General features: G+C 38.5%; 2 protein-coding genes across 3 annotated transcripts in view; both read right to left on the minus strand.

Moving 5' to 3' along the window:
- Positions 1-2,562: 2,562 nt before the first annotated feature.
- On the minus strand, positions 2,563-8,587 carry ATP5MG (ATP synthase membrane subunit g). The gene is made up of 3 exons (XM_045556367.1): positions 8,263-8,587; positions 4,000-4,160; positions 2,563-2,750 (listed from the first exon to the last, which is right to left on the minus strand). Exons 1-3 carry the CDS (start codon positions 8,312-8,314, stop codon positions 2,652-2,654), a joined length of 312 nt encoding a protein of 103 aa, XP_045412323.1. The 5' UTR covers positions 8,315-8,587; the 3' UTR covers positions 2,563-2,651.
- Positions 8,588-10,267: 1,680 nt separating this feature from the next.
- UBE4A (ubiquitination factor E4A) overlaps positions 10,268-17,492 on the minus strand; it is a 33,803-nt gene continuing 26,578 nt past the window's right edge. For both annotated transcript variants that reach the window (XM_045556368.1, XM_045556369.1), the window contains 3 exons: positions 17,184-17,331; positions 14,908-15,065; positions 10,268-13,268 (listed from right to left, as the gene is read on the minus strand). In XM_045556368.1, the coding sequence (XP_045412324.1) occupies positions 13,139-13,268; positions 14,908-15,065; positions 17,184-17,331 (436 nt within the window). In that variant the 3' untranslated portion in view covers positions 10,268-13,138. The remainder of the gene's footprint in view (positions 13,269-14,907; positions 15,066-17,183; positions 17,332-17,492) is intronic.

The following is a 17,492-nucleotide window of genomic DNA, read 5'->3' on the forward strand; positions in this document are numbered from 1 at the left end:
AGGATCATATACATACTTATATGCACTCTATGCATGTATCTACCCCAGGTTTTGTTATAAAAAATTGAAATTGCCTGCTGAAGTTAAGACTATGCAGGCTACTTGAGGGCAGGGATTGTCCCTTGTCAAAATCTTTCAATGGCTTTCCATTTACTGACCTTAATAATAGTCCAGTTTTAATATGGCATAAAAGGCACTTCATGATCTGGTCTCCACCATTTCTGGCTTTACCTCTCACTACTCTTCTCTGCCTGGTGATTCAGCCACACTTACATTCTTTCAGGATCTCCAATGTGCCAGATCTTCTCACAATAGCTTTTGCACAGTCTGTTTCATCTGCCCAGTGTACCTTGCTCCATTCTTCTTGGCTAACTCCTACTCTCCTGGTTTACTTTAGATATTACCTCCTCTGACAACCTACTTTGAACCTCCTTCTCAAATCTGGGTTAGCCTCTTTCAAGCATACCTTCCACTTCCCTCATTATAGAACTTCTCACATCTTATAGTAATTGCATGCTTAATTACTTATCTCACTAGACCAAGCTTTCTGAAAGGGTTAACAGTCTTGTCCATGAATGTTTCTGCCATTTTAATAGTCCCTGGAATTTAGGAGATGCACAATAAATGTCGACTGATACTGAAATTACCAATGACAAACACTTGGCACACAAATTTACTGCAAGATAGCTTAAACAGTTTTCTGGTAGGAGACAAGGCATTTGGGAGTTGATGATGGCAAAAAGAAACAAGCCTGGTGAAGTCAAGTGGCCACTTCAAGGAGCCCACTGCTATTTCAGCCTAAGAAAATTCCATACACGCATCATTAGCCACAGGGGAGACTGGAGGTGTGCTGTATGGCAGAGGAGGAGGAAGTAGCAGTGAAGTGAGTAGTGAATGTTTATTTTGAGGACTTTCTGGTGTGACCAAGTGGCTAAAAAAAGTCACATTACATATCATGAGTCAACTAAATGTCTGTAAGTTCTAACTAGTACTAGCTGATCTCATATTTCTTATTTGATTAATTTTAATACTCATACACTATATGAGTTACTCATATAGATACTACTATCGTAGTAGTCAATATCTTTGCAATCTTTTGATATACATATTTTTAAGTTTCTCAATACTTTTTGAAAAGAGGTAGTTTCAGTTTTGACCACCTGTGTTTACTGCAGAAGCAATACTTCATATTTCAGAAGAGTAGCAGTCTCTGTGGAGACTTTCTTGCCTAACGCTTAGAAAAGCTATGCCCTTTATTAGGCTAAAGCAGCAGTGTTGTACATGCAGTAGGTAAATTTGGAATTGACTGGATAAGGGTTCAATATTATTAAAGGATTGATAAGCTCCAATGCTTTTGTAAAAGCATTATAATAAATATGCAACTGTCTTTTGGGTTATCATCAACTGGTACAACACATTTTGTTGTGGCTGCTCAAGAGAGTAACAACGGATTTAGAAATGTACCAGTGAGCCAACCGAAGATTGTTAAGATCCCCAGGAAAAGCCAGTGAATGAGTCTCTGCTACATCCTCAAAAAATGGCTCCAGAAGACCTACTGAAACTAATTACTTCTATTTACTTCAGGACATAATATGCTATTTAGACCCATGCATTACACTACGTTATAATTCTGTTTTAAGTTATTTGTAGGGACCAGGTGCAGTGGCTCACGCCTATAATCCTAGCACTGTGGGAAGCTGAGGCAGGAGGACGGTTTGAGCTCAGGAGTTTGAGGTTGCAGTGAACTATGATGATGCCACTGCACTCTAGCCTGGGGCAACAGAGTGAGATCCTGTCTCAAAATAAAAAAAAAGCGTAGGATATTTTATTTTTGCGAAGACAGATAATAAAACCAGACATATTAATAACACATCATCAAAATTAGACTTAAAATGTAGGTCATGCCTCTGTCTTGTTAAAAATGTTACAAAAATACATAATTAAAATACCAACCACCCTGCTACTCTCTCTTGGGGAGGCTTATATTCAAGTTGACAAGAAACACCCCAACATTTACAGATATAGCTTTTTTTTAAAAAAGGCAAGCATGAAAATGAGGTTTATTGAGGAGACAAAGATGGGATTATAGGGCAAGACCAAGATATAGGTTTACAGAGCATAATACATATGCCACAGATGACGACTGGACCCACTGTCACAGCAAAGGGAGAGCAAAAGGGGGGGGGCAAACATAGCTTTTGTCACTAGGGTCTTTCTGGGATTTTAGCAAAAAGGGATTTTATTCTTTTTAGCTACTGACATGATTTAACTACATCACTTTGGCACATGGTATTATTAATATTACTTCTCCTACTGTAGCAAGTTAGAGTTTTCTCAAGGCCTTTCCCCCCACTTTTTGGAAATAAAGCTTAAATATCATATATTTCAAATTAAAATGTTATCTTCAAATATTCATGTACCAGGCTGACATAGTTACATATATCCTTTCCAATTTCAGGCTAAACAGATATGCATGTAGACTGTATTAATGTATCAAAGCAAAAGACAACCCAACTTCATATCAAGAGAAATTGTGACCTTCTATGTACTATAGAGAAAACATTGATTTTTGACACATTTTATTCAGATAGCAGTCTGATCACACATGGTCCAAGAATACTCAAATATAATCAGATGTTAAAGATTGGTCTTCAAACATTATAGCCAATGATGCCACGCTTGCCTATGATCTCTCCGACATAAAACCACATCCACACCTCAGTGGCCACCAAACCATTCAGCACGGCTTCCTAAAAAAAGAAGCACAAATTTTAAGGTACCTTTTTTTTTCTTATATATTTAAAACTATTCTTTTTCCAGGATTAAGAGGCAGAGAATATAAGGATGCTATTCAAAATAGAGGGCAGTTTTAGTCAAAGTCGAGACATTAACTTTGTTCAACTGCTGAGAACCCTTGAACTTTCAATTTTATAAGGTAAGTAGTCTAGAGCTTACAAATTCTTTCAAAGCATTCTTTAAAGACCTGAACTGACTTAACCCTTTCATTATTAGTTTACGAGACACTTTATGAGCCCTAAAACAACCCACATCCTAGAAATAGTTGACACATTCAGATAGTGCATTCTTATGAAAGGATGGCTCTAAGAAGGCCAAGTCTGGCCAAAGAAAAAGAGCTTTGTCTCCCTCTTTAGACATCATTTTTATTCATGTATTATTTGGCTGAACTCTTTCCAAGTATTCAGTACTTAGTTTCACAGATCAACATTTTATTGCCCCAAAGAGAAAAATACACATAAGGTTCAAGAAAGCAGTTTCATGCAAGCAAAAGTATGGATCTTGAAGCAATAGTTGAAAAAAATTCCATCCCATAATATAACAACACTGGGCCTTTTCCTTTTAGCACTTCTGGAAGTGAATTTTCTTTGTCAAAATCAGACCAGAACTTATTGGAAGTCTTCTGAAAAATAATCATATTTCCCAGGATGTAGGTTCTAAAGTAGGCAGTTAGTCAGTTACTTAGGCCTTTTGTACCCTGTGCTTGGATCATGCAAGTAAACATAAAATCCAAGTTCCAATTCTTATAGCTTTTAGATTATTATCTTCACACAATTCAATAACCCAGGTTTTGGTATTTTTACCCTCCACGAAAGTGTTAGCTTCCTGACTGTGATACAGTTCAAGAAATGTTTTGGCTGAATTGGAGATAAATCCAGGACTACAGAATCAGCAAAGTATGTCATCATATTTTAGTATACTATCCAATAGGAAAGGAAAAAATTTTCCCAGTAAAAATGCTCACTTTTTTGTTATAGTAGAAGACTCCTAGGAAACTAAGACATAAAAAAGTCCAATTATTTCTATCCAGATGATGAAATTAGAAAAGTAAATATCTTTCTCAGCAGTCAAGAAAGAGATTATCTCTCATTATGTTGGATTCAGCCTCACTGAAAATACATATATTAATCAAAGCAATCAGAAAAATCACAAAGGAAAACCTTTTCTGTTATACACATACATTTTCATTTAGCCCATAGTTACCTTAACTGTAAGCTGTTTGAAGCTACCAGTTTGAGCACTATTGACTATTTTTTTCAGGCTCTGAAAAGCTCTAGGGATCTCAGCAGGGGTTGGAGGAACCAGCTCAACCTTGGCGTAGTACCAAAATGTGGCCAATCGAGGCTTCGAATAAGTCACAGCAGCTGGAAAACAAAACAAAACAAAACAAAACAAAACAAAACAAAAAACCAGGATGAACTCACTAGAGACCGAAAGAAGCAGATGTGTGGGCTGGACACAAATATTTATTCATGCATCACATTCATTCACTGCTTGTACCAAATGTGCACCCGGTGTGAAATGTCAAAGCTGCTCCCTGGTAACAAGAGGCTTTTAAAGATGCAGAACACCTGTGTCACAGGGTGGTTCAATCAGGCAGGAAGCTATAAGCACATTCAATTAGCCCAGTACTTCACGAGTGGCCAGCTAGTACTGTTATATCATTTATGAACGGCAAATCTAGTTAACTGTAAAGTTACTACAAGTTGGATTTAAAAACAAGAAAACAACAGCAATTTATTCATATTTTCTTGGTAGACAGACCAGCAAACTTAGAGGGAAGAGGTACAGAAGGGGAGGGAAAAAGCTATGTAGAATGGCACTCTTAAGAATAAGATTTTTGGGCTGGGCATGATGGCTCGTGCCTGTAATCCCAGCACTTTGGGAGGTGAGACAGGAGGGTTGCTTGAAGCCAGGAGTTTGAGATCTGCCTGAGCAACACAGTGAGACCCTGTCTCTACAAAAAACAGAAAAATTGGCTGGGTGTGGTGGCATGCACCTGTAGTCCCAGCCACTCTGTTGACTGAGGCAGGATGATTGCTTAAGCCCAGTAGTTTGAGGTTGCAATGAGCTATGATGATGCCACTACACTCTATCCTGGGCAATAGAGCAGAGACCTTGTGTCACAAAAAATAAAATAAAAAATAAAAACATTGCAATATTGACCACAAATGCAGATGGAATTATAACAATTAGTACCCATTTTCGGTATCCTCACCAATATGTGCTGGATTAAATCTTTTTCTAAAAGCCCGGCTGTTCCTCTTTCAAAACACCATAAATAATAAAAGTAAAATCTACATGTATTAAGAGCAGCCAAAACCAGAATCCATTAACTAAACTTAAATTCCTCAAGGTACTTACTATTTCAACAAGAGATTCTTAATGACCAGGGTAGATGTGAGACTATGGCAGTGATTTCAGAAAGAGGAATTTTTAATAAAAAATTACAAGAAAATATACAATAAAAATAGCATGAACACACAAAGATTCATAAAGTGTCTATTGTTCAAAGATAGATTATCCAAGGCTGCTGGTGTTTTCCCTATTATTAACTGCCTATATTGGGGTATTTCACTATTCTTAGAATTGTTATATCCCTCATCTTCTGTGTTTGGAGTGATGGGCATGTCTCTAAGCAGACACGAAGGTCTAAGAGATAGTTCTAAATAGAACTGTCAATGCCTGTAAGATGGAGCAATCAAAAAGTACAAAGTCTCATGGAACAGCCAACTGTCTTTAAAATTATCTTCAACATACAAATAAAAAACCCTCTTAAAAAATGAATCAGTACATTGTACATAAAACTAGTTGGTAAATTTATTTCTCAGGGAGTATAGGTTAAAAACTTTGAAACTGCTTTACATGTATACAAGAGATTAAAAAACATAAATAAATGAATAGTGGACGGTGGGAACCAGGTTTCTCCCCGAAGGAGAGTGAAGTTATAGATGAGCAAGAAAAGAAACAAGAATAAACCCCATGGTACTGGATTAGTGTTGAAGGCATCCATATCAACTCATGTTTCCCTTAATATATATACAGATGGATTCTGAAACAATTACATATATGCATGTATATACATGGATCAGCATGCACACACACATATACACATGTGTCTATATAGATAAATATCCACACCCCTGTCCACTAAAAGGACCTAGAAGCAATGATATTCTAGTAGCAATGAACATACCTAGCACCTAGATCTTAGTTTCTAATTTCCACTGTCCAATAAAAGGCACTAGGGTTCCTTGGAGAAATGGCTGGTTCTATGGCTGGGACAGGGAAAACACAAGATCAGTCCGAAGCATCTTGTAGTACCACAAAGTAAGGGAGCATGTCAGAGGGACCCAGGTGCCAACCTGAAAAAGCTCCTAGTGACCAAGGCTTGAACAAGCTGAGAGATAAGTAACATAGTATTGGATATACAAAGTATGAAATAAATTTATACAAGTCCATACACAATATGAGTCCATATAATACATGACATAAATAAATGGAAACAAACCTTGCTCACAAAGAATTCTATTTAATTTATGTATAAAATCCCTCCTACAGAAGATGGAATCCCTTGCTGTAACACCTCCCCCCTCTCCCCATGGGCTTGACTTATTAGTTACTTGTTTCTAAAGAACAGAATGCCAAAAGAGAAAAATAGTAACTTTACCATTAAGGAACCTATCAAACACTACTGCAACTAAGTTTCAACGAAGAGATGAAAGCTTTTATTACCAGTGATGTCATGTGGGTAGGGCACCTTATCTCTGTGGTAGTCCACCTTATTTCTGCAGTACTCTTTCTCAAAATCCATAGTTCCAGACTAATCATGAGAAAAACCCCAGACAAATCCAGATCGAGGAACATTATTCAGGATACCTAGACAGACACCTCAAGATTGTCAAGGTCATGAAAGACAAGGAAAGAGTGTGAAACTGTCACAGACCACAGGAGACTGGGGAGACACGGCAACTAAAGGCAATGTGGTACCCCAAATTGGATCCTGGAACTGAAAGAGATTAATGGGAAAACTGGTGAGATCCAATAAATTCTAGAGTTTAGTTAAGGGGAAAAAAAATCAGACTCTATATTTCCATTTTTACATTCTGGCTCCAAATGAGTCTTTCTTTCTGAGTACTTTTGGAAAAATAACAAGTTATCAATTATTCATAATAATAGAGGAAAGGGTTTATAAATTTCATAACAAAGAATCATTTTGGTGTTACTTTTTTTTAACCACTTGAAATATTAAAAACTGTGCCTCAAATCATCCACAAAGGCCAAAGACTGAAGTTTTTAATCCTTTCTCTATTTACGTAAATAAAATTGTAGACAGAGCTTTCTAACAGATATCTTGATGATCTTTGTAAAAATTGTAAACTTAAATTATTTGGGAAAATGTGTAAAATGTCTTACTAGCAGACAATAGGGTTCTGTAGAAAGAATCAAGTATTCATAGTATCTGGCACTGTAAGGCCTTCATGTTTGGCTTATGATGGAGGTAAGGGAGAATGAATTAAAAAAAAAACACAGTAAAATAGGCTCAAAAACATTACATGTAGTTTTTTGAAATTCTGCTTTTTATTCACATTTCATAATCACATCTGAGCCAAAGATAGAGATCTGACCTCCAATCACTTACTAGAACATAGCACACAGCACATCTAGTGAAGAAACTTATGTCAGTTCAACTTATCTCACCTTCAGGAATAAAATGAATAGCCTGCTACTCAAAAGACAACTGAAATATTTACTGACAGAAGAGACTAGTACTTAGGGTTGTGACTGTTCAGGGTTGTTCTGAAATACAGCAGTCCACCTCTCTTCAAACAAAAAAATCCATAATGTTAAACTATGACAAAAGATTATTGTTTATACGGATCCCTTTCTATGGTTACTGGGGCAGGGATAATCAGCCATAAAGCTCAGTTCCACCTAAAATTTCCCTCGGATTAAAACGGAAGTATATCAGAATCTATCCAGGGCAGAAAACCAAGTTAACGTTCAAAAGCTCACCCACTGTTAAACATTTCTGTTGACTTCCAAATACTCCATGGAGAACCAGACCACCTCATGAGGTCGAATTTACATGTACTTTCACAAGTTTCTGCTCTTCCTTTTCCTAGCTCTCATAACACAGCCGCCCCCTCCATATTCCTGTTCTTACGAGAGATAAGGGGCGTAATGGCTGCAGCTGCCGGGCAACTGCGGCCTTCCTTCACACTACCTCTCTGCCCTGTCGTGGACAGAATTCAGGAACTTCTCAAGAACCCAAGCTGCAGGCCAGGCGAGCGGACGCCCTGAGGAGAGTCGCAAACTTGCCTCTTCCTGCTCCCTCCACCTTCAGGCCGTCCCGCCCCGGCTCCGCAGGCCCCTCGGGAACCGCGGCCCGCTTCTTCCTCTCAGGCTATCACAGGCCTCCCCGTCGCCCGTGTACCCGCCTCGGCATTCTCACACCACGCTCACCGTTCACCAGCGCCGGGGCCTTCTCCGCGAGGTTACGGACAAATTGAGCCATGGTGCTACGATGGAAAGTCCGTCGCCCCGAAAGGCCGGCTGAATGTCACACTCCGAAAGGACCCGTGGCAGGACCCCGTCCCACTTCCAAGGTCGGGCCGCCTCTTTCGGTGCCTGTCCACGACACTTAGGTGTCCTACCATCTTTGCAAATTCCACTTGGTCAATTTATTTTGTTCAGTCACGGAGGAGAAAGTGGATTTGAAAAGATGAGATCAGAGAGCATGTGAAGACCGGTGGATTTCCGTATAGAAACAGGCATTTCTTGGGCAGCTACTCGTGGAGGTACGAAAGGCCGCTGCGGAAAGGAAGTGCGCATGCACCCTGAGCCTCCCGTGCTTTTTTTGGCGCTGACCTCCACTTTTTCGCGTAGGGTGCTTTTGGCAGGGAGTCCGAGAACGTGGGAAGTCAGAACTGGAGGTGGTGTCACTGAGATTCTCCTACCTAGACCAACACGATCATTTTACGGTGGTAGAGAGGGGCCGAGTAGGCACCACACGACCTAAGTCACCAGACTCAGCCCATTGCCTTTCTTTAGCTGTTTTTTTGTAATTCCAGTGACCTCCAAATCCTGTTATTAGGATGGGAATCCAATTCCCCTAATTCCTTCACCAGCCACAAGGAGCTATGCAGATGTGAGGAACGAAGTCACTCTTACTGAGCGCCTCCAGTATGCTAGGCATTTTGGAATTTAAAGACAGCCTGTGTGTTAGGTTTTGTCCCCGTTGAGAATGGGATTGGTAGCTAGGGAGTGGCAGAATCGGGATGTGAAGAAATTGCAATGTAAACACAGAGGGGACATACCAGATTAGGCATGGTGATCTGGGAAGACTTCCTACAGAAAGATCCTTGAATTGATGAGTAAGAGAACGGCTATTTACTACTGCAGGCTGAAACTTTATAATTTGGTATCACTGGAAGAAATGTATGTAGGGAAGCGGCATTTGATGAGGATAACAGAACTCTAAGTATTGTATCCTGGGAAAGCCTTAGCAGTAGAACTCTGCTTTATGGAATTGTTAGAGAGGTGGAAAAAAAGAAGTGATATCAAGGAACCAAGAGCGTTTTAATGAAGGAGTCAGCTGCCCCAGATACTGCAGAGAAGTCAAGGATGAGAAAGTTAATTTAGCAATATGGAAATCTTTGACATTAACTAGAGCAGTTTCAAAAAATTGGCATAGAAGTCAGGGTGAATGGGTGAAGAAATATGGCTGTAAAGGAATACGTGTCAGAAAACTGAAGGGTGATGTGGAGAACTAATCGGAAAAATTGAAGATAGAGAAAGAAAGGTAGAGGAATTAATTAGCCTGAGATTGGTGGGGACTTTTCCACACATAGGATGATGGGAGACAAGTTTGAAAATTGAGACTCTCTAAAGTCTTTATCTCCCAGTGAAGTAGAAGGCAAAATCATCTGAGTGCGAAGGGTAAATGGGAGAGAATTTGAGAAAAGAGGTTAAAGTTTATAATAGCTATTGATTGAAGTTAAGGACACACAGGATTGTTGGGCAATGTTGGAGACCACAAGTTGGTGGTTGCACATCTCAAGACTGCTGTTTGTTTTTTTTCTCCCAACAATGGTGTGTACTTTGGATATTGTAGCAGAGGTGAATGGCTGGGTTAATTTAGTCTGAGGTCTTGCATGGCAGGGGTATAGAAACAAGGGGCAGGAGAGAGGAACATGATAGCAAATCATTAAAAGACTTGGGGTTCAGGCCAGATGAAAAAAGTGAAGCCAAAGGGGAGCCGATTAGGAAAAACCATGTCCTGAGATTCATCTTCTGAGGATAACCCCAGGGTCCCCTCCAAGAGTCCTGGTAAGGCAGGTTAGGTCAGCCAGGTCACATATTTGATATTACCTACCTAAAAAAGTGAAAAGAGTCCTCTAGGTTTTCAGAGGAATTTCTGAAACTGTCAATAGCTTTTAATACTATAACAAAGTGATAACAAAGGTTTTAAGTCAGGTGTTCATTTATTAAATACAAGTTTTGAACAAACACCCCCAGGCAAATTTGACAAGTAACTTTCCTGGAATGTTCCCAAATACAGTTATGTTGATCAAGTTTTGTTTCAATCAACGTTTTCGCTGTTTTGTTCTTCATTTTCTTTGCTTCTAGGTTCTTTTCCTGTTTAGCAGTTAGAGCATGTGCATTATTTTCCTCACATGACATCAACAGTGCAGTGTCAGCCTCTGGCTTGTAAAGGCACCCAGTAGACTTATGCTCTGTGCAATGGCTGCTTAGCAACCAGCATCAAATAAAGCAATGAAGCTTTTGTAGAGTGTGATACCAAATAGCAACTGGCACCTTCACCTGCACCATTAAAAAACCTTTAAAGTTTCCTTCAGTTTTCACATATTCATTAAAAACTATATTTAAAAAAGCCAAAACCCAGACTGCTTGATAAAATCTACTTAAATAATTTTCCAAGTTTAGTATTAGCCTCTTGGTAAGTTATGAACAAATACCAGAGCTGATTAAAGAGTCTTCATTTTCCTGTCATACTCCAGCAAGCCAACACATAAAACTAGGTACCTTAGAAGGTCTGCTCTAAGATTTAGAGCGGCTTCTGAATTCCAGACAAAAACACCTTTTTAAGCTTCTAAGCGCATATACACACCATGTTGTACCAAGATGATAACTTTTTAAAGTCTCATTTTTTGGATGTCCTTAACTTCACAGAAAGAAAAAAAGGCACAGAGGACACTTGGTTTCCTTACCAATAGTGGCCTTAAGCTATGCATTTGCCTTTGTGAAGAGTTTAAAGATATTCAGCAGCATTAATGGTGCCACAGCCATTCATAAAAACTTTCAGGGAAGAGCTTTAAAAAAAAAAGAAGAAAAGGAAACCTTGACAGGAAAGGCTTACAATCTGAAGGCAAAATACAGAAGTAGAATACAGACAGATACTAGAGGAAGCATAGAGGTTGTTAACTGGAAAGCTGCTGGGAACAGCTGCCTTCTGAGGTTTTGTGCCCATTTTCCTCCAATTATCTCCTGCAAAACTCTGGTCTTTCTCCCCCTTCTTTTTAAAATGAAAACATCCTACTAGATTGGGTTTGGAAGGTAAATGCAAGCAGGAAAAAGCTTACTTTATACACAGTTCATTCTCAGGGAAAGAAGGGTAATAAATATGAAATGAAACTCTTTTAAGAAAATAAATTCTTAAAGGCCCTTAAAAGGCCTTAAAATCCCTTAAAGGCCCAGGGAGCACACTGAATTAATCTTACATTCTGGCATTTGCAAAAGTGTTCTAGACTTCCTTTTTCATTTACAAGCACAGAAATAGGCAACATCTACTTTATGTCTAGGGTGGGAAGCCTTCTTGGATTTGAGGTTTCCAGGTGATACCACTAAAAACACATCAAGGACTGCTTATAGCAACTTGTGTTGGAATATCATAAAACTACCATCTTATTTGAAAGAGGCCATGGTTAACAAGTGTCCTCCAAAGGAAGCAATGACCCCTGTTTCTAGATCATATCGCTTGTCACTTATGTCTCTGGGCTTAGATGGATAGTGATATAAAGACAATCCACAGGGGAATGTGCCTCACTCAGTATGTTAAGCTGCACAATTGAGTAGGGAGATCAAGCTTAACTTGTGAAAGTGGTGTCCATCCACCTACTAACTACACAGGGTTAAGTGGATACTTAAAATGGCTTGTGGACAAGGTTGTGCTCAAATTCCTACTTTGTTAATTGATGACCTAAGGCTGTGTTAGAAGCAGCTCTTAGAAATCAAGTCACAAGCCCAAACAAATATTAACTATATACATTTTATAGTCTCAGAATAAGTAAGTTAATAAACATGGCCATACATTGCATACATCTTACTGTGGAAGAGACACTTTAAAGTGGTACTCAGTTTACACTAGACCAATATAAAAAAACATATGGTGTGTGTGTATATGTATCTCACACACTGAGATATACTATTGATATTAGTGTCTTAAAATTACGTTTTTCATGGTTACAATATTTGTTGCCTAAATCTTCTACTCAGGCTTAGTCCTTGTAGCAACAGATTTTCTTAAGACAAAAGGGGCCCAACAGCCTCCTCACCCCCAAATTTTTTTGACTAAAGCGTCAGAACTGTAAGTTTGCCCTAGCAATCCTCATAAAAAGACTGCAGGGCTAAAGTTTTGGTGGTGGCAACCCCACAGGAGAGTGTTTGTCTGAAATGGTATCTGTGAGTTACAAGATAACACAAAATTAAGAGCTACCAACATAAGTTGCATAAGATTCCTTAAAAAAAAAAACAAAACTCACCTATTACCTTATTCAAAAGTCTACACAAACTTCAAGGTACCTGTTTTTATGGGAAAAGTTATTCTCTAACATTACAGAACTGTAATAAGGAAAAGGGCTTAAGTCCAGATCATGAGGACTAGTAAATACATAGGATACACAGGATTTTCTGAGGATATCAGCTGTCACTGAAATATGTGACATTGTATACTTAAAAGCTGTGCTCACCAAAAATGTTTGAGCAGTACTTGGAAGAGAAATAGTAAGGTGGCAGGAAATTTTAGTAGTTGAAGTTAATATGATTTAAGGTAGGAAAAGGAAGACTAGGAAGAGAAAACAAAGGGTGAAAATTAGTGATGATTTCTAAACTTGGTGATGCTATAATAAGTATAATTTCCTATAAGCCAGGGGAACATTGTCAAGTTCTTAGGAATCTTAATTATCATAATTTGAACAAGAGCAGTTCTTTAATTTAGTAAAGGAAAAAAAAAAAAGGGAAGAGAATCAGAAAGAGAAACCATAAACAACTGTTTATCTACACTCTGGGGTTGGTTTTTGGTTTGTTTAGTTCACAGCATTTATTCAAGTTGCTCCTTTTGTTGTTGCTTCCTCTCTGCGAGCCACCGCTGGATTTTTTCTTTTAGTTCTGTGTTTGGCCGGATCTGGTCCATGGTTAGGGGACTACGATTAAAGGGATCTGTTTGGTCACTGGGACAAAGAGAGAAAGGGAAATGGAGTTAATGCCGTAAGTTCTAACACCCTAAGCCAAAAACAGAACACCTAAAAAGTCATCTCACTTTGACGATGAAGCTAGAGTCTTTGAGTCAAATGCTGAATTGAGGGTTAGAAAGAATGAGATAAGAAGATTGATTCAGGAGTTTCTTTTAAGCTACTTTGTCTGTCTGCCTCTTAACAAACTTTATTTCAACACTGATGTTCAGATGATATTTGATTCCAGTGGCTTAAAAACATGGTATCCTTCTGTCATCAACCTTTAGATTGCCCTAAGGCAGAGACCCCATACATTCATGTCAATGTAAAGAACTATTTGTAGTTTTAGTAACAGATCCTTGAAACAGTATAAGATATTAAGGGATAAAGCCTTGCAGGCTAACATTTGACTTAGTTAGCTGATTGCTATGCAAGTAAATGCAGATTATGGTTTCCTGACAGGTAAGAAGGTTTATGACATGCTTTAAGGGCTGATACAGCTTCTCGCTACGTTCTGAGGCCACTATAAAATATAAATTTTCATTGACACTTTGGAAAAGACTTATGACCTAGCACAGCATCATCCATATGGTGAATGCTTAATACTAAATACCATTAAGTAGAAAATTTATTTTTTTTAATTTAAAAATTTCATTAACTTTGGGCCAACTTATATAACTTAATTTTAAATATGCCGCGAGTCTCAGAATCCATTCCTATCTAACGCTGCATTTAAAAAAGTTAAGTGGCTGCTTAAGTAGCTAATAAGCTACTTATTACTTCATTCCTGTCTTTCCGGTAGATATCAGGGCAGACTGTTTAAAGAGCAGGCAGACTGGGGAAAATTCATGGTTACCATGGCTGAGTACAATGACATGTGGTGAATATAGTGTAAAATCTGAATTAAAAAAACAAACTTTGACTTTAATAATTCTACAACTAAAATAAAATTAAAACAATTTCAGGGCTGGGCGCAGTGTCTCATGCCTGTAATCCTAACACTCTGGGAGGCTGAGGTCGGAAGATCACTTGAGCTCAGGAATTCAAGACTAGACTGAGCAAGAGACAGACCCCCGTCTCTACCAAAAAGAAAGGGAAAACCCCCCCAGCTGGATGTCATGGTGGCTTGTGCCTGTAGTCCCAGCTACCCAGGAGGCTAAGGCAGAAGATTGCTTAGAGCCCAGGAGTTGGAGGTTGCAGTGAGCTAGAATGACACCACTGTACTCTATCAAGGGCGATAGAGTGAGACTGTCTCAACAAAAACAAAGACCACTCAGCACTCCTCCTTACAACCCCCAACTCCTTTAAAGAAAAAAATAAATAAATATAAAAAAAACAAAAAACAATTTCAGGTCAACTGCTTTTCTATGTTTACATATTTTATAACATATTGACAAAAATTATTTTCTTAAGAAAGAGGTGAGGTTAGAGCCAGCATTTCGCAACAGTGTTTTGCTTTGAATGTTTAAATCCCTAATAATCAAGTGATATCAAAATGGCTCCCAACACATCAATAAATCAATAGTATGAGGCACCTACTAGATACAAAGTACTGTAGTAGGTGTCTGGCTGAAAAACATGACAGCAAACTAACATACATCTGTGCTCTTGAGGCTGCTTTTCAGGACTGGCATACCTGAGCAAATGTCTAGCAATAGTGGATCGATCCACAGTGACTCTGGAAGATGGCAGCACCACAGGGTCACACATCAGTGTGCTCATGATGGGATCCAGGAATTCATCACAGGCATCTGCATAGGTCTCCTCTTCCTGTTGTTGGAGGTCTGCAAGAGACTGAGCACATAACACCTGGTAGTTAAAGTCAATTCACAGTGTAGCTAACCTCAGAAAGTTCAATGAATATATGTTAATCTTGGTCATTAATAACTCTTGACAGTGATAATGAAAAATCTTAGCTTTATTTTCTCAAGAACAAGCCAAAGCAGATATTCCTGGAACAAATTCAGCATTGAGCCCCAACTCTGAAATTTCCAGTTGACAGTTATAACCTGAAATGGGTTTAAGTGTTAGCAGGAAAAGAAATATACCACACGTGACATTCTTCTGGCAACAAGTCTGTTGTAAATGCTGTAATTCAAAAGGAGATGAGGACCGGGCGCGGTGGCTCACGCCTATAATCCTAGCACTCTAGGAGGCGGAGGCCGGTGGATCGCTCGAGGTCAGGAGTTTGAGACCAGCCTGAGCAAGAGCGAGACCCCATCTCTACTAAAAATAGAAAGAAATTATTTGGCCAACTAAAATATATATAGAAAAAAAAAAATTAGCCGGGCATGGTGGTGCATGCCTGTAGTCCCAGCTACTCGGGAGGCTGAGGCAGTAGGATCGCTTAAGCCCAGGAGTTTGAGGTTGCTGTGAGCTAGGCTGACGCCATGGCACTCACTCTAGCCCAGGTAACAAAGCGAGACTCTGTCTCAAAAAAAAAGAAAGAGGAGATAGGTGTGGGAGGGTCATTATTTGCATAAGTAGAGTTATTTGTGCAGCCTGTGTATGAAAAGCAGTTTTCAATTTTTGGTACAAAGAGGCATAGGAATTTATTTTATTTATTTTTATTTTTAGAGACAGGGTTTCGCTCTATTGCTCAGGCTAGAGTGCAGTGCAGTGGTGTAATCATAGCTAACTGTAGCCTTGAACTCCTGGGCTCAAGTGATCCTCTTGCCTCAGCCTCTTGAGTCTCTGGGATTATAGGCACGAGCCTCCATGCATGGGAGTTTAACACATTAACTGCCATGTGAGTTGTATATAACTCACGCTAGTTTTGAGCCTGGGGCCTCGTGAAGCAAAACCTGGGCAAAACCCTGCAGTTGGTTCGTGAAAATCTTACTTGTTGATATTCTTATTGTTACAACTAATATTGACATTTTAATTCTAAAAATGTGGATTAAATGAATAGAAGTCAATAAATTTTGTTTTTCTATTTGTGTTTACCTTTAAATTACACTTAAGCCTGACAAGTCAAGAAAAACACTTTACCCTTATGAACTATTTTTCAAGTTTTCACATTAGTTTTTACATTACCAATTTTCAAGTTTTTAAATTACTTTTTTATTGATAAAACACAGAAAACAATAAAAAATAACAAGTTTTTCATTAAATTAGAAAGGATCATTTTGGTTTTGAAGTTTTAGTTCTATTTTCATAATAAAACACCACGGCCCCAAGGAAAATAATTTTCTTTTCCAGTGCGTCTGTCATTGTGTTAAAAAGTGACTTCAACGTTTGATTCCTTTACAATTTTAGTTCCTCAGGGATCTATCTATGTGGCTAAGCTCTAGGCAAAGATGAAGCCCAATTCAATAAAAAAGAAACTCAGTGAAGGGAAGACTGACAGCAATAAGGAAGGTTTTCTTTTAGACTTCTGTGCCATCATTTTCCCTTCTTCATAAATGCTAATGGAGCTCTATCATACTCCAACCAAAGGGATTAGCTGAATACAATACAGTATTTTAATCTCTAAAATGTATATGTATTTCAATATAAGCCAACTATCAACTACAAATACAGAAAATGGAGAAAATCAATAAAAATCAGTAACTGAAAACTATTAATACTCATCTTGAATTTTACTCTAAAAAGTTCTTCTGCATTAACATCCTGGATTTTCAAATCTATTGATAACACTGTGCATAAGTTTTCATAAAACCAGCCTACATAAATGTGAACATTCTTCTCTTTTAGTTGAAGCTTCTTAAATTTCTGTTCTCATTTTCATGTTAAAGAAAACAATAAGAATATGGTAGTTCTAGTTATTGAATGACCAGGAAGAATCATCTGTTTATATTGTCTCATGGCAATGCTCTTTTTCTCCCTGAAACAGGGTAAAAAGCAGCACAGCTGAGTTGACAACATGATTTTTATTGAACATGTTAGCAAACAAATTCTCCTCTTCCTCACCTTGATTTTCTCTGCTAAGTTACTGAAAGCTAGGATCATATTCCCAGGCTTATTTATTTTCTTCAGGACTCGAACTGTCTGCGCAAAGAGAGTTGGGGAATAGGAACGTCCATCTTTGGGCACAGTGGCACAGAAATTCTCCTCATCCCTGTAAGGTCAGAATCAGAAAGAAACTGAGTACCAGATGGGAGATAACACATGTGTTGCAGAACAAGGACTCTCATCTCTTATAAGCCAACATGTCCTTTTGACATAGAGACTTCTAATTTTCTAAGAAGGAAGTCTTTCAAGTATCCCATAGCCTTAAAA

Source organism: Lemur catta, chromosome 7, assembly GCF_020740605.2.
Source record: "Lemur catta isolate mLemCat1 chromosome 7, mLemCat1.pri, whole genome shotgun sequence".
Lineage (NCBI taxonomy): Eukaryota > Metazoa > Chordata > Mammalia > Primates > Lemuridae > Lemur > Lemur catta.